Source organism: Balaenoptera physalus, assembly GCF_965194825.1.
Source record: "Balaenoptera physalus genome assembly, chromosome: 16".
Taxonomy (NCBI): domain Eukaryota; kingdom Metazoa; phylum Chordata; class Mammalia; order Artiodactyla; family Balaenopteridae; genus Balaenoptera; species Balaenoptera physalus.
Window position 1 is genome coordinate 90,290,583 of NC_138898.1, and position 22,848 is coordinate 90,313,430.

Genomic DNA, 22,848 nt, shown 5'->3' on the forward strand with positions numbered 1-22,848 from the left:
GTATGTCCAATTAGTCAACTGGAAAAAGGAACTGATAGGCATAATTTTTAAGTGAATGAAACATTTGGACAATACAGGTAATTCAGTATTAAGCAAATATTAATCAGAGTGTGTTTACCCTCTGATAACCATCTTGAGATCTTACAGCAAGATTAATAAAATATTTTATGAAAAAATACTGCTGAATCTCAGTCTTCAAAATTTTATTCTATTCTGAGGAATGGTTTATCTCAAACAAAGAATTAATTAGTGAAGACAATCAGAACAATACCAAACTGAACACAAAGAGTCAACGCCATCTATTTAAATTACAAATCAAGACTAGACGGATGAGCAGCTTTGATTATTATACACTATGATTATAATTAGGAGGGGTTTTGAGATTAGGTTAAAACAAAGTCAGTAAAAGTTTTCGGAAAAGAAATAACACAAGTCATTGAGTACATATTTGAAAAACTACAAGAGCAGTTTCATCATTGCAAGCTAACCACATTTATATGATTGTTATTCATTTCATTTTTCCTTTTTTGCAGTATCCTGAATAGATTTTATATTCTTATAAATTTCTATAGTAATCTTGTGTACTAATGCACAAAAACAGCACTGCTTTCAAACAACTGGGAGAACCAGATACAAAACTGAATACTAGGCATATGCTGTTTTGTACTGTCTCTTTAGTCTAATGTCTCACCAGGGAAAAGATATACAAAAAAGTGGCAAAGTACTCCACCTATTACAGGAATTCCTACACAAATTTGTTTACCCAACAGATGGGAATATTCATTGCAAGCCTATTGTTTATAAACACACATTTTTAAGCAGAGAAAGTTTCCTGGCTCCTTATAAGAAAGTATGATAAAATCCTAGCACCATATGCCACTAACATATAGAAAATGACTGCTCCTATTTCAAATAAGCACAGCTAGGAATGTTTGTATTCAGTTTCAGGGCAGAATCTACTAGACTAACAGAACCTTTTCCAGGGCTAGTTCATTATCAGGAAGAGCAAATTAAAGAAAATCAAACACAAAACCACAACAAAACCCAGGGTTTAAACATTCACTTCTGCTACGTAGGAGAATACCTCAGCTCCAAACTGCCACTCAGAATGGGCAACAAGAGCAACCCTAGAATTTCTCCAAGAAGCAGTTTTAGGTCCATTTCCATCCGTGAACAATTGCTTGACTAGCCCTGCCTGGAGAGGATATCTGACATTTTTTGTGTGCCTAGGGTCTGCACCATGTTCTTACATTTGGAGAATTCTCCACCATGAGTCCTGGTGGAGGCGGACCCCTACATCAGCAGGGCACAGGAATGAGGTACCACAGGACCACTGCACACACATGCTCTGGGCTTTCAGATCTGGGGCTGGCGATGCACAGGAGCAGGGCTAAAGGAGAAGCTGTCCAACAGCAGCAGCCGTGGGGCGCAATGGAGCCCCGGATCAGGGGAGCGGTGCAAGTGTCCAGTGCCCATAGGGGCAGTGGCTCAAGCAGTGGCAACCAGGGTGCAGCAGTACCAGCAGCAGGACCCTATGGGACTGGCTCTTGGGGCAATTTGGCTCTGATGGGCTCGCCTCCCTCTGTTCCTGCCCAATGTCCAGTCAGTCCAGTGACTGTAAGAGCAACCCAATGTCCAGGTGACAACTTCCTTTTTTGTTTCAACGAGAGAGGGTTTGTTTGGCTTGTCCTGGAACTCCCCAGAATGTAGCCAAAATAATTTTGGTTGAAAAGGCTTCTGAAGTTACTAGGTACTCACCATGGTCACAGAAAAACCTAAATAATGCCTCACTGAATCATCTCTTTTTAAAAAATCATGGCTTCCCAGCTAACCACTAAGAATAATTAAGTGGTAAATAGTCCCCCAAAAACTGAGACTAATTAATCTTTTATAAGGAGTATTCCTGCCATGAGCCACTAAAATCTTAGAAAATGTCTGACAAAATACTATCTGCTTTGGAACAGTTACTGTTGAGCAGTTCTTCCCAACAAGAGTTAAATGCTCTAAGCACACAGGTCTACAGAGACCTATCACAGTTCAGAATAACGAAACCACATCTTTGATATAGAAGAGAAAACCCATACTTCTCTCTCTAAGGTCAGTGGACACAACTCGATCCATGAGAAAGAATTTTCATACCGATTAAAATTAGATACAAGGTTTTTTCTTTTCGGGGGAGTCTACATTCATTTTATGCCACTCCAGACAAGACTATTCCCCACAGCTTTAATTTTTAAAAAATTAAAGTATGAAAATATCTATTCTGGTATGAAAGTATCTGGTATGAAAGTATCTATTCTGCATGAAAATAAACAACCAAGTTCTATAATAAGCTTTCATATCTTGGCCCAAATCCCATTATTATCTTTAAAGTGAAAAAAGGTTTAAGAAAAAAAAAAACAAAAACAAAACTAAGCCATTTATATCCTTCTTGGAACTAATTCCATTCTATTTGTGGAAACAAGATTACAAATAATTGTATTTTCAATTTTATTTTTATAAATTTCCTATATGAACATTTAAAATACAGCAACAGTCAAAAGTGGAATGAGTCCATAGCTGACTTTCGCCACAAGCAAAGAGTGAAATGAAAAATCCAGACTGAAACTTGTTAACAAAGAGACGGACACAAAATTTTGAAGGTGTGTCCAGCTCACTAATAGGTCTTAGACGTTAAGCAAATTGAGGGTTATGTTTTGAATCCTTTCAAAAGAGTTACAGTAATCAGTATGAAGTTAAAGTAAACAGCATAATAAAGATAGAAGTTAGTCGATAGGAACATTATACTCGCTAAAGTTCTTTAATCTCTATTTCATTTACTGAAAATTCTGCATTAAGTTGAAAGAGGCAATGAACAGGTCCCTGCTGGGGATGGGCTAAGGAAGCATCTACGGAATCTGTCTGGGAATATAAATCTGGGGACCGTAAGCCCTCCAGGGACCAAGTGGATGCTGAGTATCCACATACCAGGAATAACTGCATTTAAATTTTATATTCACTTATAAACGCCAATTCAAAATTTCTAGAGTTAACATTGAAAAGTTCCTAAGAATCTTCTTCTGGGATTGTGGTTTATGTGATTTTCTCTAACAGTAACAATGTTTTGGGATCATTCATTCTTCATCCATTCCTACCTTCTATTATCAAACCAGGGACAGTCAAGGAGAAATTCACATTTTGGTAAACATGGACACATGACCGGAACTAGTCTGTCAGATCTGTCATTAGGGGACAATGCTCTCTCAAGTCAGTAAGAATGGAGTTTCAGAAAATCTTTGTGAAAGACAGAGATTGTTTTAGAGCTAAAAGTCCTTTATTCACCTCTGTTTACTTAATTCTTTATATTGCCAGGTTCTCTAGAGATATTTAAAAAAAAAAATCTAGAACCGTTATATGAAGGGCTAAAATATGAGGGGAAATGTTAGTTTCTACACAGTCAAAATGATCCACACCAAAACACAATGGAAAGAAGATCTAAGCTATTAAGTGTTGCAATATTAGCACAAGTGAATTAGAAACGTAAATGAAAAAGCTTTCACTTGTCTCATGGAAGCACTTGTCGACAATCATGTTACAGAGTTGTTTGGTCACTCTGGCTAAAGTTCTCCACTTAGAACCCACAATGATCCTGAGATGAATGAGCCAAATGGAATCACTTCTTCAAATCCAAGTCATCTCCAGTAAGAACTTTTAAAAGTTCAATGCTACTCTGCTTCAGAAATTCTCCGGAAACAATTATATCTGCTATGACCACATGGAGTTGAAAAGATGGTCAATTAAAATCAGAAACAAATGATACACAACTTTGTGGGAGAGATATAAGCATTGAGACACACCATATTAATATTACAGATCAAAATCGAACAAGACAGCACAGACTCATAGCACTTTAATTAAGCCTTGGAAATCAATGTCAGATACTTCGACTAGGAATGAGATGAGAACAGTCCACCCACTTTTACCTGCCAAAGTTTATCTTCCCCTTCCTTACAAACAAATAGACAAAAGGACTGGATGCCTTAGGAATGAAAAATTCATTTGTTAATTCCAGGGCTCCTAAATATAACCATGTGATATAGAAGAAAGGCCAAAATTAGGTTGAAAGCTTTACACTAAGTGCCCAACCATTCACATCTTGGGCACTAGGAAATAAGAAAGTTACCCCAAGCCTTAAGCAGCTTGGGACTATAAGGGGTTCTACTGGGTTGGGTTGGCCAAAAGGTGCATTTGGTCTTTTCCGCAAGATGGCTCTAGTAGCACTTAGTTGTCTTTAACTTCATTTGAAACAATTTTGTTAGACTGTATGTGACAGCTGTCATATCAGCATGCAGTAAAAAAAAAAGACATCAAAATTGGTGAATTTTTGTGTAGCCATTTTAATATTGAAGTTAGAAGAAAAAAGCAACATTTTTGGCATATTATGCTTTATTACTTCAAGAAAGGTAAAAGTGCAACTGAAATGCAAAAAAAAGATTTGTGCAGTGTATGGAGAAAGTGCTGTAACTGACTGAACATATCAAAAGTGGTTTGTGAAGTTTCGGGCTGGAGATTTCTCGCTGGAAGATGCTCCACGGTCGGGTAGACCAGTTGAAGTTGATAGCGATCGAATCGAGACATTAATTGAGAACAATCAACACTATACCATGTGGGAGACAGCCGACATACTCAAAATATCCAAATGAAGCGTTGAAAATCATTTGCACCAGTTTGGTTATGTTAATCGCTTTGACGTTTGGGTTCCACGTAAGTTAAGCGAAAAAAAACCTTCTTGACTGTATTTCCACATGCGATTCTCTACTTAAATGTAATGAAAACATTCCATTTTCAAAACAAATTGTGACGAGTGATGAAAAGTGGGTACGGGAGTCCTCTATTACGAGCTCATTCCGGAAAACCCAACGATTAATGCCAACAAGGGCTGATCCCAATTAGACCAACTGAAAGCGGCGCTTGACGAAAAGCGTCCAGAATCAGTCAACAGAAAACGCATAATCTTCCGTCAGGGTAATGCAAGACTGCTTGTTTCTTTGATGACCAGGCAAAAACTGTCAAAGCTTGGCTGGGAAGTTCTCATTCATCTGCCGTATTCAGCAGACATTGCACCTTTGGATTTCCATTTATTTAGGTCTTTACAAAATTCTCTTAATGGAAAAAATTTCAATTCCCTGGAAGACTATAAAAGGCACCTGGAACAGTTCTTTGCTCAAAAAGATAGAAAGTTTTTGGAAGATGGAATTATGAAGTTGCCTGAAAAACGGCAGAAGGTAGTGGAACAAATGCGTGAATACGTTGTTCAATAAAGTTCTTGGTGAAAATGAAAAATGTGTCTTTTATTTTTACTTAAAAACTGAAGGCACTTTTTGGCCGACCCAATACTTATTTTAGTCAAAATGGGCAAGACGAGTTCATTTGAACCAAAATACAATCTGTTGTTGTTGTGAGCTGGGCAGCTCCCAGAGGACAGGACCAATGAAGAGTGAACCAGGAGAAAAGAATGACTGTAAACAAGGTTAGGAAAATGGAAGCTCAACAACCTGGGGAACTCAGCCCTTTGTGGGAAGCTGTAGGTGGGAGTCGCACTCAGTTTGGCTGGCTGATGAAGAAACCAACTGGTCACGTTTCACTTAAGAAAAGGGTTCTCAATTAAACGGACCTTGCCTGATGAGTAGGGGACTCAGCAGATTCAAAACAAAACAAAATATAAAAACAGGTACAGGAGTCTAACTCATGGCTTAGCGATGAAGTTCTGTCTCAGGGTCTCAAGCCTAAAGGATACGGCCAAGGGATCAATCTGGGAAAGTTTGACATGGCAGTAATACTGAGTTTTCAGACATATGAACATGTCCATTTATTTAGGTCTTCTTTTATTTCCTTAGGCAACGCTTTATAGTTTTTAGTGTAAAAATGTTGCAAATTCCATGTCAGATTTATCTCTAAGATTTTTGAAGATATTTTAAAAATATATGTATAAGATAGTTTTATTAATAAAAATTATAAATTTTAATAAATTGCAGATTATTCTTTCCTAGTATACAGAAATATAACGGATTTTTGTATGCTCATCTTGCATCCTGTAACACTGCTAAACACATAAATTTTAGCAGCTTTTTAAAGATAATATCACATTTTCTGCAATCATGTAACCCTCAATAAAATACATTTTTACATCTTCTCTTACAATCTAGATGCTTTTTATTTCTTTTTCTTATTGCACTGGCTGGTAACTCCATTATTGGGATCTGTTGAGCTTCTTGCATTGATGAGTTTGTAGTTTTCATCAAATGTAAAACTTTTTCAGTATTATTTATTCAAATAATTTTCCACCCCTGCCTCCTTTGGGATTCCAGTTATACATATATTAGGCTATTTGACGTTGTCCTGTAATTCACTAATGGTCTTTTCATTGTGTTTGATTTCTTTTTTTTCCTATCCGCCTTTCATTTTGAAGAGTTATATTGCTATATTTTAAAGTTTACTAATATTTTCTTCTGCAATGTCTAATCTGCTAGTCCCATCCAATGTGTTTTTCATCTCAGACATTATAGGTTTCATCTGATCACATGGAATACAGTTACGATGTTTCAACGCACTTCTCTGCTAATTCTAACATCTGTGTCAGCTTTGGTTTGGTTTCAATTGATTGATTTTTCTCATTTTGGGTCACGCTTTCCTTCTTCTTTACATGCCTGATAATCTCTGATTGGATTCTAGACATTGTAAATTTTGGTGCTGGATATTTTTGTACTCCTATAAATATTCCTGAGCTTTCTTCTCCAGTGCTGCAAAGATACCTGGAAATGGTTTGATCCTTTCTGGCCTTGCTTTTAAGATTTCTTAGGCAGGACCAGAGCTGTGTTTGGTCCGGGGTTAGTAACCCCCACTACAGATCCAGGACACTTCTGTGTACCCTATCCAATAACCCCATGGATTACAAGGTTTTTCAGTCTGGCTGCTGAGAAGAGGCACTGAACCCCACGCTGTGTGAACCTGGGGAACTACTGCCTCCACTTTTTGGGTCCCTGGGCAGTCTCCTTACATGAATGTACTGGTGAATAATCTGCTAAATACTAGACAAAGAACCTCTGAGGATCTCCAGAGTTCACCCTCTACACAGCTCTCTCCTCTCCATTACTCTGCCTTGATCTCTCTGAACTCTCAGCTCCCTTCACCGCAGGGATCCCTCCAGGTTTCACGTGTGTTCTCCCTCTCTGTGCCACAGCCTGGAAATTCTCTCAGGGCAGTGAGCCGAGCAATCACAGGGCTCACCTTGTTGGTTTTCCATCTCTCAGCCATCACACCTTCGGTTGCCTGATGTCCAGTATCTTGAAAACAATTATTCCATATACTTCGTCCAGTGTTATGGTTGTTTAGATTGCCTATCTAGAATTCTCCTTCAACTCTCTCAGTGAGGTTTTCTATTTTTCTGCATGTTCTACTCATTTCTTATAAAGGTTATTCCCAGGTATTTAATAAATTTTACTGATATTGTAGAATTTTCGTTCTTTTATAGGACATAAGAAAAAGTAAATTTTCCCTTAACCATTCCTATTTTTTTACTGAAATAAAAAGATAAATATCCATCAAATTTCTACTGTTTATACTGTAACAGAAATTGAACCAGAGGCAGATCATGTAAGGAGACTATTTAGAGTATCCAATTATTCCTCCTGCTGGAACGAGTATTGTGCCTAGCACTAGAAATTTTGGGCATATATATATTTTGAATATAATTACAAAATATTTTTTATCCCATAGTAGAAAAAATAATTTACAGTAAATATTTTCTGGGGAAAAAAAAAATGGAGACAAATCTGCCTATGACACTTAAGCAACTTTGTTTAATTACTGAACTACTCTCATTTTCCCAGTGTAGCCATCTGTGCCTAAACATGGATATAAGCATCACTATGAACAATATAACATTGAAACTTACTAAAACTCATTGTTCAGTTTATAACACAAGCAGCAAAGAAAATGTTACTTTTAGTCAAAGATGGAAAAGCTGAATTTATATTAAATATTTGTTTTTTTTAGGGTTAGCACTTTCATAACTGACACCAAAGGGTGGAGTTAGGAAACAGCTACTGTTTTTATAGAGTATGTTTTCCAATTTGAGACTTATAGCAGCCTCGTGAAGGTTAACATATGACAGCTGAAGGTGCTTATTGGAAGGAAGCAGATGGAAGAGTAATTTGAAAAAATAGCGTAAGATTTTTAGACAGGTTTTATATCTTGAAAAAAATGATGACAAAATACAGTGGATCCTTGATAACCCATCTCAGTGTCTGAAGCCCTCAGTGAACAGAATATAATTTATCACGTCTAACCTAAACCGATTTTGCTTCAGAATAACCCATATCTTCCTAACGAGTTTCTGGTGAAATGGTAGTGAAGCATCTACCCTGTTTTAATGGTGCATATATAATGAACCACCTTCTCAATCCTGCTTCAATCAAGCAACAATGCTTTGTCTTCCTGAGGACTATCCAGGGTGTGTCAGGTTAACAGGTAAATTAGCTGGTGCGAAGAGCAATGCAAAAAAGAGCTCAATCTCCTCGCATATTTTTAAGTTGACACCAAAATTTTTCTGTCATATAGAAGTTTAAATAGTTGCATATACAATAATGGCATAGTATATGTTTTGGCATTTTAAAATAAAACTGTCACACACTGTTTTAAATGTATCCAATGGAAGTTAATATAATGATTTTGATATCCACACTTTCTATTGCTTAAAAATGAACTGACAGAGCTTTCATACTGTTTCTTTTTACTCTTTGAACTTGAGTATTAAATCCATTTATCCCACAGAATTTTATTCTAATGTAACATTTTTCTATGCCTGAAAGATACTTATTATTTATTACCCAACATACTTCTCTGAAATAAAAATATAAAAATAAATGGTAATTTAAAAAGAATTTCCTTTTGTCAAAATAGTCTAAGCACTTAAAAAAAATTTCATCTGGATTACTTGTGGATTGTAATTATTATTACCACACAGCTAATGAAAACAACATCAATGTATTACGAATTTTGAAAAATAATTATTAAACATTAAAAACTTAGAAAGGAGATATGTCTCTTGAAAGTGGCTGTTTATTCAATTACTTAACATTTTATTGAATGGAAAGTTATTTACTATCAGAATGAACAGAATTGGATAGAAATTTACTACAAAAAGAAAAGAAGGTATTGACCACATATTTGCATACAGTTAATTTAAATCTAATGAGTACACGAAGACATAGACAAGTAGAGAAGAGGCTGATGCGTACCAGCAAGCAAAACACACTGAAGTAATAAAAATGAATATGGATTTAGAATATCAAATGATATCTTTTTGCAAAAGTTAACGAAAGTGTCTTCCGAATGAATGAGAAAATATAAAGCACAAACGTTCCTATAGTGCATGGTCCTTCTACATCAGGAGGGCACATTGATCTGATGAAAGTAAACAGAACTTTTCACCCCCTCCTCGTTGAGATCTATCACTGAAGCCTCCCCGAGCTCTTTTCACTTCTGGGTAGGTGAAACGAAGACAAGTGTGTTTCAGAGAAGAGTATTTCTCAAAGGGCTTTTTATTTCTAACAAATCTTGAAAATTCTAATTCTATTATGTGTAAGTGTGTACACCACAGAGCGTTACACTAAGCTTGCAGCCTGGATAAAACAAGGTGCCTTGCCTGCGGTAATTCCTGCAGATGTTTCTCTGCTTTGTTCTCATAAACGTTCCTTGAGGCACAATATATACTTTGATGATGGATGGAGAATGGAAAAGGGAAGGTTGTTCACAAAAAAATGGTACAGCTCTTGCTGACCACCTATACATCTGAACTAAGAAAACCCCAAGATTGGTCAAAAGATCCCATTTCTAGTGTCATACTCTGTCCTTAAAAGTAGTACGTATAGAGTGAAGGCAAGGAGCTCTTCTATGGGATGTTTAAAAGAGGCTTCTTCGAGCCCAATATTTTAAACTGTGCCTGTCTTGCACCCTGAAGGTGTGGTTTCACAGAAGACTCACTGGGAAAGGTGTGTCCTTCTTTTGTGAAGTGGAAGAAATAACGCAAAGCAGGTATGAAAAGGGAACTGGCAGGTGCCAACACAGAGGCACGTTCTCAGGTAGCTCAATTTCAGAAAACATGCATGTAGAAACTGAAGATCTAGAAAACTATTCCTTTGCCACTCTCCATGGCATATACCCCAGTTTTAAGACCACTGTTATAGATCACCCACATCACTACTTCTTTTTATGAGGAAAAAAAATATGGATTCTTTTGAAACCTCACTTCCTTTCTCCTGGGGCATATGAAACATGGTATCATTTAATTTTTATGAGAACCCTCTAAGGTGGGTTTTATTATACCCATTTCACAGATGGGAGAAGTAAGATCAAGCTGGTTAGATAACTTGTCCAAAGTCAAACAGATAATAAGTTGAATAGAAGTATCTGAACTCAAGTCATCTGCCATCAAAGCCCACTGCTCATAATGGTTCTCATTTCTAAGCTCACTTTTTTTTTTTGGCTTTCTAATACCCCTTCTAACAAACCAATCCCCATGTCATATTATGATAAAATAGAATTTAATAGAATTTATTAACTGATTGCTGGTGGGCCAGGAAATATGCTGTTTTACATACATTAGAGCCTTTTAATGCTCACACCACCACAAATGAGGTTTGATCACTCCCATTTTGCAGATTCTGAAAGTGGGGCTAACAGGCTGCTTGCCCGAGGTCATACCGCTAACACTAATTGGTGGTGAGCTGAGATTCAAACCTAGGTCTGTTTGATTTCAACAAGCTCTTAACTATTAGGGTAAATTGTTCTCACAGCAGCAGATCCTCTGACAGTACAGGCCTAATGATGAAAGAGGAGGACACAAACTCCTCTGACTAAACAGGGCAGGTGGATAATGGGACTGGGCAAAGCAAGTGGGGCACAAGGCAGGGACCAGAGAGTGCTGAGAACTGGGCATCCAGGCCTGTACCCCAGGGCAGCACTGCCAGGGCCAGCTTCTGTGTGGGGCTGCAAACCCAGGAAGCCATGCCTGCTGACTCTTCAAGAGGGACCGAAAAGCAGATTTTTATGTGAAGTCTTACAAGTGTTAAATGCTGGCAATCAATTAAGAAATATCTACTGTGCATATATCCACACATATTTTTAAACTGATTTTTAAAATACCCACACCATGTTCCAGGCAGGCTGAATGTGGTTCATGGACCACCATATTATAACTTCTGAGGTACAGAGTGCATGGTGGGCTATGCCCCAGGTTGAGAAGATCATTACTCTATATAAAATACCTCTAGAGACCTCCATGGTGGTCCAGTGGTTAAGACTCTGCCCTTCCACTGCAGGGGGCACAGGTTCGATCCCTGGTTGGGGAACTAAGATCCCTCATGCCACGCAGCCAAAAATAAATCAAGAGCGAAGATTATGTTTAAATAAATAAATAAATAAATAAAAATAAAATCTCTCTAGACAGCCAATTCTCTTTCTTATTTCATTTAAATAAGAGCATGGTATTGCTGGTTTCTGCTGATTTGGGGGCCTCTGGGACTGGTTCAGCCAGCTGCTAATTCTCCGTCCCACTCAGAACTGGAGCATCCAGCATAATCCTCCCATAGAACAGGAGGTAAAAAGATACAAAACCAGAAAAACACCAAGCACTGCAAGGAGGTGATGAGGCTGGGAAGCTGATCCTGATGCCTCCTGGGCGAAGCTGCACCTCAGACGTGACCCGACCTCCCGTTTCCCCCATCTCAGTCCTCTGCACTCAGCCCCCAGTACCTAGCACATGGCAGGTGTTCAATAAATACTCATTTTTGCTGCTCAGTGTAGATGCTGTACTCATGCCCATCCTCCCATAGTTCCATTTTTTCCCATCCCAACTCTGAAAGTTAGCCAGGAAGGTGTTTGTTGACTAATCAGAGCTCCAGAAGCTATGATCTAAAGGTATCTGTTTAAGCATTTACGCTCCTCAGACAGGAACAATACTGGTGGGTGGGGCGGCTGCCACAAGAAATCAAATCTATCAGGCTAAAGCTGTTACTTGCATTCCTCTGTAACTATAGCTCCTTTGGTCTGGTGATTTCACTAACGGGCTTCCTTTTACAAATATAACGACAGACTTCCTAAGTGTGAATACAACCTGTATCAGAATAGTAAATCACATTCTGATTATATGTTCAAATCTATGCCTTTAATCCTTAACGCATTACAAATTAAATCCAATATGTCCCCCCGCTTGCGCTATTATGGCCAAGAGGCAAATATTCTAAAAACATCAAGCTGAAACAGAATCTTATTTTCGAGCAATCAATTACTTATATTCGCTGGTGTAGGTGGTGAGCTCACTGTCATCGTGCATCCACTTGAATTCCAAGGGCCAGCTCCCTTCAGCGAGGCAAGTGAGAACGAGGCGGTTCCCCTCCAGGTGCAGCTGTGGAAGGCCCGGCTCTGTTTTAAAATATGGCACAACGTCATCTGAAATATGAAAGAAAAAAGAGAGAGAAAGGAAAAAAAACTGAATGAAGTACACATGAAAATGTCATTCATCCAATTAATCAATCACTTATTTAAACAGACCTAATTTTAAAAAGCAGAAATGATGGCTATTTGGCCCAATTAAGTAGCAAATTATCCTTGACCCCCTAGAAACCTGCAATACCCTAGACAATATTTCAAAAGGCTGAATGCTCTATGACAGCACCATGTGAAAGCTGTTCATCCAAGTTATTTCCATTTGTGATTAATACTTACTTATCGCATACTGGGCATCTCTGCTGATGCAAGCCTTGGTTTTAACTAGGCATTATATTCTCAAAGTAACAATCAAGGGTATATACCTTGGCTCTAAAAGAAAAATATAACCTTCACTTAGTTATAAAAAAAAAAAGGTAACTAGGATAAGCAAGATTAACATATACACATAAACGACATGAATCACAATCCAGCTTTCATCTCACACACGCACTGCCTCTTTCGGTGACATCCAGGGGGCTATCACACTGGAAACCCATGGGTATTCATACAGTGGAACAGCTTGCAGAAACGCGAACGAACCAACTATTGCTACACACAACACCACGGATGGATCTCACAGACAGACGTATGTGTAGTGAGAGAAGCCAGACAGGAAAAAATTACAGCATATGCTTCCATGCAAAAGTTCAGAAAAGTTCAAAACCAGGCGAAACTAGTCTGTGGTGTTAGAGGTCAGTCAGGGGGAGCGTTGTTACCCCTGGGGGATGGGGATGGGGGCGGGGGTGTAACAGGGCAGCCTGTGGAGAGCACATCAAGATCCATTGCTCAATATGGTTACACGGGGCCATTCACTTTGTGAAGATTCATAGAAAATCATTCTGTATCTGACTTGTGCAATTTTTGTATGATGCTTCCTTAATTTTTAAAAAGTATATGAACATAGGAGACACTTCCAATTCTAGCTCTATCATTTTTCTAATAAAATCCCCAGGGCACACCCACATAAACCGGTCTGTCTATCCTTCAGGCCTCCTACCCTCTGAACTCAGGAATAAACACTCCAGCACACTCTGCTTTTCACTCTTAAGCCAGGCTAAGCCCTTTCTCCCTGGTGGGGTGGGGGGCCTTGCCTGTGCTCCTCCCCCACCCTGGGCGCTCCTCCCCAGCTCCCTGCAAGCTGACGCACTCCCGTCCTTCAGGTCCACCAAGCTCCTCCCACCAACACGCCCTAACAGACCGTGACTTATAGCCAGTGGATTCCCATGCACGATCTCAATCACTTCTGAATTTCTAAACCAATGCCAGGAACAAAGTAGATACTGAATAAATATTCGTTCAATGAATAAATATAATAATAACAAAATTAACAGTAATAGCTAGTGTTCACTGAGTATCTACTATGCCAGAAACTGTTCCAAGTGCTTTATATGTATTACTTGATTTAATTTTCACGAAACCCCTACAAAATAGATGCCATTATTATACCCATTTTACAAATGGGTAAAGAGAGGCATAGGGAAACTAACTTGTTCAAGGCCACCGAGACAGTATGTGGTACAATCATGATTTAAACCCCAGATAATCTGTTCCAGAATCCAGATATCCTATATGACTCTAAATGTCACAGGTTTCTCAATAGAGAAATTTTCTTCTCAAGAATCCCTATCTTAATGGGACTTCCCTGGTGGTCCAGTGGTTAAGACTTCACGCTCCCAATGCAGGGGCCCGGGTTCGATACCTAGTCAGGGAACTAGATCCTGTATGCGGCAATGAAGATCTCACATGAAGCAACGAAGATCCCATGTGTCGCAACTAAGACCCAGCACAGAAGGAATGAATGAATGAATAAAAGAATCCTTGGGCTTCCCTGGTGGCGCAGTGGTTGAGAATCTGCCTGCCAATGCAGGGGACACGGGTTCGAGCCCTGGTCTAGGAAGATCCCACATGCCACGGAGCAACTGGGCCCGTGAGCCACAACTACTGAGCCTGCACGTCTGGAGCCTGTGCTCCGCAACAAGAGAGGCCGCGATAGTGAGAGGCCCGCGCACTGCGATGAAGAGTGGCCCCCCCTCGCCGCAACTAGAGAAAGCCCTTGCACAGAAACGAAGACCCAGCACAGCCAAAAATAAATAAATCAATAAATAAAAATTAAAAAAAAAAAAGAATCCTTATCTTAACTTCAAATTTTTGATAAATTTGTAGAATTACTAAACTGGACTTTTAAATTATGTATTTTTCAAATTAATCAAATAGCATATTAACAGTGCCAAAATTGAGACTATGTTTTTACATTAAATTGTACGTATAGCTGGTTTCTTCTGTACTGAATATATAGAATTTAAATATAGAGTTTATTTTGCCATTGTCCTGATCACTGTATTCCATAATTGGTAATATTGGTAATACAATGTTACCAGTCTCTTACTAGTATTTATCCAAATAAATAAATGTTAAATTGTATCTGTGAGTGTAGTAAGAGCCTATAATAAGGAGATTTAACCACCTCAATGAGATGCCGGGCAGGAGCTGAGAGCTAAAAGATCAGTAGTTGTCAATACTCCAACAATACCACGTGCAAAGGCCCTGTGGTGGTAGCAAACATGGCGAATAACCTTGGAAAGCACAAAAGACTGAAACACAAGCAGTTCTGTAGGTTCAGAGAGAATGACTGGAAGCAGGGCCTCGCAGGCAAGGCAAACACAAGTCTTCTTTCCACATCATCCCTGTGTGATTTTCAATGGTGCCCACTTCACATTCAAAAGCGTTCTTCTCATGTGAATGATAAATTATATGACCACCTTATTTCTAGGCCTTGGTCAAAAGTACTGTCAGTATAATTATGATGATGATTAGCTATTATTATAAAAGGACGGCAGAAAGGCTTTGAAGGGGCTATGTAGTTAAACGCTCATTTTGGCTGCAACATGGAGAAGGAATTAAGAGGGGCCAGAGTAGTGGGAATAGACCAGTTAGGAGGTCACTGCAGTAACCCAAGAAAATGCTCGGAAAGGTGACAGTGGGTTGGGTCAAGGTAAGAGTAGTGACCGTGGTGGTGGAGACAGAGAGAAAAGGATGGCTCTAAAACAAGATCTAGGGGGCAAAAAAGACTTAATGATGGACCGAATACGGGGGTAAAGGACTGAGAGGTTCAAGAAGGATTCTTAGATCTCTGACATGCACAACTTTCTGTTCGAGAAACACACCTTGATTCTGTAATCAGCATGGGGAATACAGCAAGAGTAAGACATAGTTTCTGTCCCTTTAGAGGTCAGAGTCTAAGTCTGGCACAGGAATAGAAACGGTAAAGTGTCAGGTGCGGTGACCCCAACCCTAACGCAAAGGCAGGAAGTAGTCACCCCCTGTCCTGCCCCAAAAGTTCCAAACGCTTCTGCCACACATCACCTACTCTAAGTTACAATTGAAGTGAATTCCTCGATTTTGATTGTCAACTGTGTGTCCAATTTCCCTTTTTGCTATGTGCTAAAATCATGCACTCTCATGACCCAAGCAGTCTAATAAAGCTGAACTGTGATGGATACGGCTTTGACACCTTGGGACTGACTGAGCTACTGGCTTTTTTAATGCCCTGCCATTTGCACTGTATTCAACAACAGAAAAAGAAATGCCTTCATATGGCTCCAGTGTCCTACAAGAGTGAGTCACTAAAAAAATAAATCTTTTTGAAAGAAAAAGGCTTCAGGATAGATGCTTAAGAATTTGAATTTGGTTTTACAGTTAACAGAGCATCACCGATTTAATACATGATGGTTCTGAATGTAAATAATACCATAATAATTCAATTTTTCCTAGAATTCATAGTTTACTAAACATGCCTATACCATGTACAAATTATGCTGGGTATTGTGATCTAGTAGGAAAAAATATTTTCAAAAAGAGTAGTTTCATAGGGCTGGCAAGCCAATACCTTGCCATAGTGTACAGTCACGGTTGGCACTGACTCTGATGTTCATTATAGGAAGGAGGGAGGTAACTATGTCAATGTTCTGGAATGCTAAGGGTCTAAGTTAAAATTACTGCCACAAGTATTTTAACATAGATTAGCCAGTGTGCAGAATAACATAGTTAGCTCTCTGAGCCCAGAACTATTTACCACTGAAATATACAGAGTAGATCATGAAATTAAGAGGGTTTAAAGGTAGCAAAACATAAAAGCTCTGGGGAGAGAAAGAGAAACAGAAGGAATAGTATTCAGGTCTGCACAGACCCCTACAAAAGCATGTGATCTTTATATATCTTAAATGGAACAGAAAAGAGTTTGAAAAGATCCATAAAGACAAAAATGATTGAGGTACCTCTGAGATAAGATTATGAGACTCTGACCTGGGGACATGTCAGTGGTCCACCTGATGCTCTTTGAGGTGTACGTGTGTGTGGTTTTCCCAAATAATAACTAATAGGAAAAATGAGCAGAGATTAAGTATGCTTCTGTCTTCTTATAATGAACATTCATAGAACCCTGAATGAACTACTAAGAAAAACTGTGAAATTTCCGTTTTCACATACAATTAAATAGAACATAAATCATTTATGAAAGAAAGAGTCTCGTCTGTCTGGATAATACAGATTTAAGGTCCATCCAAAGGAGAGGAATGGACTTAACGTTCTCTCAAGACAACATCATAATTTTATGATGTATAAGTCACTTCCCTAAATGGATTTTTAAGGTTTTCAGGACTTAACTTTACCTGTCCAATATGAAGACAGTCTTCTGCTCATCCAGAAAGGAACCATGACCCATTTGCCACAGGAAAAGTCATTTCCACGGGGAAGCCAGAGGACAAGATGTTCTGAAGCAGGACCACGCCCTGGGGTTCCAGGCTTTCCTACCACGAGGAAGAGTGGCCTTGCCATGGGTTTCAATTATCTGCTCCCAGTGGAATACAGAGGATTTATGACCAGATACTCCTTCATGGCAGAATGGATAGGAATCAACTAGTCGGTGCCAGGAAAGTCAAACTTCAAGCGATTCTGGCGAGGTTGCCAATGAGAGAACTTCAGCCATGACAGTCGATAACTGCAATCTGTTCCGTAACTTCCCCTCCATTTTAAAGTGATAACGAGTAAAGAAATAATAATAATCACTTCCACTTAGTAGAGGAATCAACCTACCACAAACAAGGGTGGGGGTCTAAAGCAGAGGAACCCCACATGTTCTGGTGACAGTAAGATTTATTAAGCAATCATCATCGGCGCCGTCAGTCAGGTGAGGGTCCAGCGGGCAGGATTAGGAGTCAAGCACGTGGGGCGCAGTCAGCTGGAGCAGGGCCCTGTGTTACTGAACTCTGCTTTCTTGACAGCTGAATCTCCCAGGGCAACTAATCTTTTGGTTTGAACCACTAATCTTCCCTTCAAAACTTCTTTTATATCAAATTCAAACATTTTCATGCCCCAAGCTTATGAATTTACCACTAGCAGAAAGTTTAATTTTTCAAACCCCAGTGAAAAACAAAAGCACAGGGCATAATGCATCATTTGTGAACAGCTATTCTGAAAAATATGGGTAGAAGATTCTTTTCTGGTAAATACAGTCATTCCAATTTCAGCTGCCGGCAGGTCATAATGTACACCCACCGAAGCCAGGAATTTAATCTCACAGTATGTTGTGCTTTTTTCATAATAGTGGTGTTCATCTTTTTAAAACAACTGTTGTGCATTGTAAATGTATGATTAGATATGTTCTCTTATAGTTAAATATGCAAATATGGAAAGGTCTCACTACAATGCAGAAAGATGGTCCTAGAAGATAACAGTCTCAGGACAAAGTCCTCTACGTGCTTTAGGACAAGCCGTTTCAACCTGCACTTCCTGTGACCACCTAATGTAAACCCTTCGGTGGTTAAGCTGAAATGAAGAAGGAAAGGAGGAGACAGAGGAGGAAGAGGAAGAGACGGTGGCTCTATCATCCCAGCTAATTCTCAAGCTTCATTCTTCTAGCTTATCAGAAATATTTGTAAATATTTTCCAGTGCTAGACTGTCAAATATAGTAGGATGTACCATCACATTCTGGGGCTAAAAAAGTTAGCCAACTTCTCTGTATGCCACTTTATACATTTCTACTACTGCCTTGTAAAATGAATGAGAATCTGACATTTCAGGGCTAAAGGTAGCTACAACTGAACACATACATACAGACCCGATTTCAAGCATCATAACCTACTACGGTGACCACGAGGCCCAGGGACCAGGTGCTCTGCAGTTCCCGCTCTCTCTTAAGCACTTCCGGCGGGACAGGACGGGAGGCCGGGGAGTACGCCTGGGTTCCACTCTGCGCTGCAGCACCTCTGAGCAACAGAGCAACAGACCCTCACCCCTTCCCAGCGGGCGGAGCTCCGCACCGAAGAGGAGGCACAAGCCTGAGGCCCACGGTGGCTCCTGCCCCACATCACCGAGGTTCACCCTCCTCCCTCAAGCACCTGCTGAGCGTCTCCTGGCTGCTCTGCGGATACAGCTCGTCCCTGCCCTGAGGAGTCACAGCCCAGGGAGCAAGGGGCTAGTCAACGAGCCGAGGGCAATACAGGAGGTGAGAGCACAGAGGCAGGAAGCCATTGCCCGAGAGGGCCCTTGATGAGGTTCAGGGCCGAAGACCTCCCCGGCTGAGGGTCCGCATATCAGCCAGGACAGAAGCGGAAGGGGCGCCAGTGCCCAGAGCGACCTGACAGCCTCGGGCTTCACAGGGGCTGAGGCCCCAAGGCCGTACGGAACCATGAGGGCTCAGGTACCTCTGCGTGCTGCTGCAGCTACACGGTGGCTTCCCAAGGTTTCTGAAGGCTTGTTAAGGAACTGTCTCATCCCTTATGACAAATGAGAATTGTTTTAGATAAATGCACTCCTCCATCCCAACTCAGAAGGAAACTTTTATGAGTCATTTGTTTGTTTGTGCCTGGGCCCGGTTGTGAAAGGCGAGCAGGGCTGCAGGCCGTCCTCGCACGCCTGGAGAGGCCTCTGCGGATGAGGAACGGCCTGGTGGAGTGGCAGCGGCGACTAAGCTTGCTTAGGGACAGAGTTTGGGAAACCAGGGGACAGGACACCTGAGTACCCTGTAAGAGGAAGGAGAAGACTAACTGTTCATCCCTCTTCCAAGTGTCTGTCCCACTGTCCTCTGGGGGCACCGTAATCAGAGGGAGAAAGAAGATCAAACCATGCACCGCATATTCCTAGATCTCATGGTAAAGTCATCATTTTCTATTCAAAAGTTCATCTAGAAAGTGTGGGAAAGTAGCTGGTCTGCAGTGTCCTCTTGGTATTTGGATCTGTGTGTGTGAAAAGAGGAAAGCAAGAGGGGTCCCTAAGATTTCCACTAACAGTACTGTGAACAGCTTGCCAATGCATTTAGTCAGGGGGAAGTCAAACTGATTATCTCTGTTTTCTCTAAAATCAATGTGAATTAACAGCATATTTAAGGGAACTCATGGGGTGAAACTACCCTTCCAATATTTTCCCCTAAGAAACCATTCAAGCTTTCAGTGAGATTAATCTACAGTGAAGCTGATGGTAGAAACATAAATGGTTGTATTTATGTACTGGTTTGATCCTGCACTGTGCTAATCTATTTCAGCATATAAATTAATAATAAGAGGCAGTGGAATAAAAGCAATTCCCCTATTTCTCCAGACTGCAATAAGCTTCCAGCTCTCCAATATTTTATTTCAAAGTACAATCACACTGAATCGTCATTTCTATGGTTTGCCGTTAAAAAGTATGACCAACCAAAATAAGGAGAAGAGTTATCAGAAGGAACCAACATTTTTCTTGAATATGGTACAATATTTCTCTCAAATATTCTTTCAAATAACCCTGAAACTCCAACTCAGGTTAAATAAAAGGCCAAAAGGTCCAAGAAAAGAAACTCAGATGAGATTTATCTTTCCCTGATTAATGCAGACTGCTGAGTTTGTCACATGTGTACTGACATAAAAACTGAGACTCAAAAGATACCTAAATGGTGAAGGTTTAATTTTAGACCAGGAAAATTACATGGGAAAATAACTTCTTAAGAATATCTAAATTCAAATAGATAAGGCCTATTGATTTCAGCGAAGTTACAAACCATAAAGGTTTCTCAAAGAGAAGTACTCGTACATCACAGCAGCTTAGAGCAAGGGCTCAGGAGCCAGACTGCCTAGGCTCAAACCCCAGCTCTACCCTGACCAGCTCTGTGAGCTTGGGTAACTCAACCGCCTACGCTTGAGTTTCCTAATCAACAAAATAATGAAATTATCTCAAAAAGTTTCATTAAAACAAATGCACTGATAATGAATATGAAAGCCACAAAGTGGGAGAAAATATTCTGGTTACATGTATCTTGAAAAGATTTGAAGTCAGATTATAGAAAGAATGCCTACTACTCAATGATAAGACAAAGAAAACAAACAAAATGAGCAAAAGACTTGAACATGCACTTCACAAAGGAAGAAATACCAACAGCTAACAAGCACACAGGAAAGTGCTAATATCATCTGACATTAGGGACTATAATGGCTAAATTGAAAAAGACAGACAACACTGAATGTGGGCAAATATGTGTTGCAACTGCAACCATCCTCCTCCATCACCGGTAAGGGTGTAAAAATAGTACAGCCACCTGAGAATAAGGTTTGGCAATTTCTTATAAAATTAAACACCTACTCAATGACCCAGAAATTCCAGGCCTAGATATTTCTTTGAGAGAAAAGAAAGCAAATGTCTACGCAAATAATTTTACATGAATAGTCACAGTGGCATTAATTATAATACCCTAAACTGAAAACAACAGAGATGACATCAATAAAAATGAACTGATGAACTCACCACTGTGGAGGAATTTCGCAGACATTAGGCTGGGTGAAAGAAACTTTGCCCATATTATGTGATTCCCTTTATGTGAAATTTAACACAGGCAAACCTAATCTATGTGAAAAGAAATCAGAAAAATGGTTGCCTGCAGGGATAGAGATTGACTGGAATGGACATGAAGAAATTTGATGGAGTGACAGAAATGTTCCATTTCCAGACCGAGGTGGTAGTTGCATGAGTTTATACAGTTGTCAAAACTCGTTGAATTGTACACTTAACATCTGTGAATTTCACAGTTTACAAATTTTACCTCAACCAAAAGTCCTTAAGGCATACATGTGCCCCACTGTCTCAGAAACAAAGACACTCCTTTGTCAGTCACAGCCTCCAGCTGCTTTAGATCAATTACTGGCATCTACCCGCATGGTCACTGGCACTTTAAGACACACTCTCCTCTACTATTATGCTAATAAGATTGCCCATGTGTTACTGAACTTTTGATTCTATTGCCATTTAACTCTTCAGGTGTATCTTATCTCCCAGTCAGATGGATGAGTCAACAAGATTATAGTTCTATTTCTACCACTAGGACTACTACCTACCAATTATTGAGTATTTACTGCATACCAAGGAAGACATGTTTTAATAAATAATATCTCAGGTATTCCCACAACAACCCCAACAGATAGGTGGATTTTATGGCCTTAAATTAGCTGAACGAAGCTGTTAAAGTAGCATGTTTAGGAAATAACAATAATAGCTATTTGTGCTAAGCATGTTAAGTACTATTATTTTCACTGCTTTACAGATGAGGAAACTGAGGCACAGAAGGGGCAAGGATGTGCCCAAGGTACACATCTGGGAAGTGGCAGAGGCAGGGCTTGTGCCCAGGGAACTTCATGCAAAGTTTGTGCTCTCACCCACTCTGCCTTACAGTCTCCTAAAAAGAGCCAGTTTCTGTCTGTGGGTGTCAGCAGTGGTCAGTGCGCAGAAGGAGGGGGAGGGAAACTGGAGGGGACACAGGAGAGGACAACAAGAGAAGGATGGAAGGACAGTTGGCTTAAGTTTGGACATACATTCTTGAAAACCAGAAGGATCTCCCCTGTAGACAGGGGGGCCTCTTTGCAAGAAGATCTTGGGCAAGGCTGATGGATTCAATTTGAGAATAAGAAGGAAAACCATCATGAGAAGGTGTCTTCAAAGTTTTCTTCAAAATAATCATGTTCTAAACAAGCAGAATTATGAAAAAATGAGCTGAGTACTTTCAGAGCCTCCAAGGTCCCTGAGTAAACAAAGCAAGATTCAAGGAAAGGCGCAGCAGACCCATGGCCATTGCCCACTGGGAACACGTGCCATTCCCAGACCTGAAGGGCAAAAGAAGGGAGGCGTGGCCTGGTGGAGACGGTCTACACTGTCCCCGGGTCCTCTACACTCAACAGGGAGGCCCAGGGGCAACGGCTGTCAGGTAGAAATAACTGAAGGCAAATGCCCCTTTCAAAAGCCCTGAGGTGCTGAGAAAAAAGCATTACTACACAAGCATGTTCTTAATGTCAAGAAATAAGCCT

General features: G+C 40.0%; 1 protein-coding gene across 8 annotated transcripts in view; it reads right to left on the reverse strand.

The window, feature by feature from the left end:
• The window catches only part of SDK1 (sidekick cell adhesion molecule 1), a 1,005,745-nt gene that overhangs the window by 702,735 nt on the left and 280,162 nt on the right, over positions 1 to 22,848 (reverse strand). For all 8 annotated transcript variants that reach the window (XM_082429098.1, XM_082429101.1, XM_082429099.1 and 5 more), the window contains exon 2: positions 12,330 to 12,489. In XM_082429098.1, the coding sequence (XP_082285224.1) occupies positions 12,330 to 12,489 (160 nt within the window). The remainder of the gene's footprint in view (positions 1 to 12,329; positions 12,490 to 22,848) is intronic.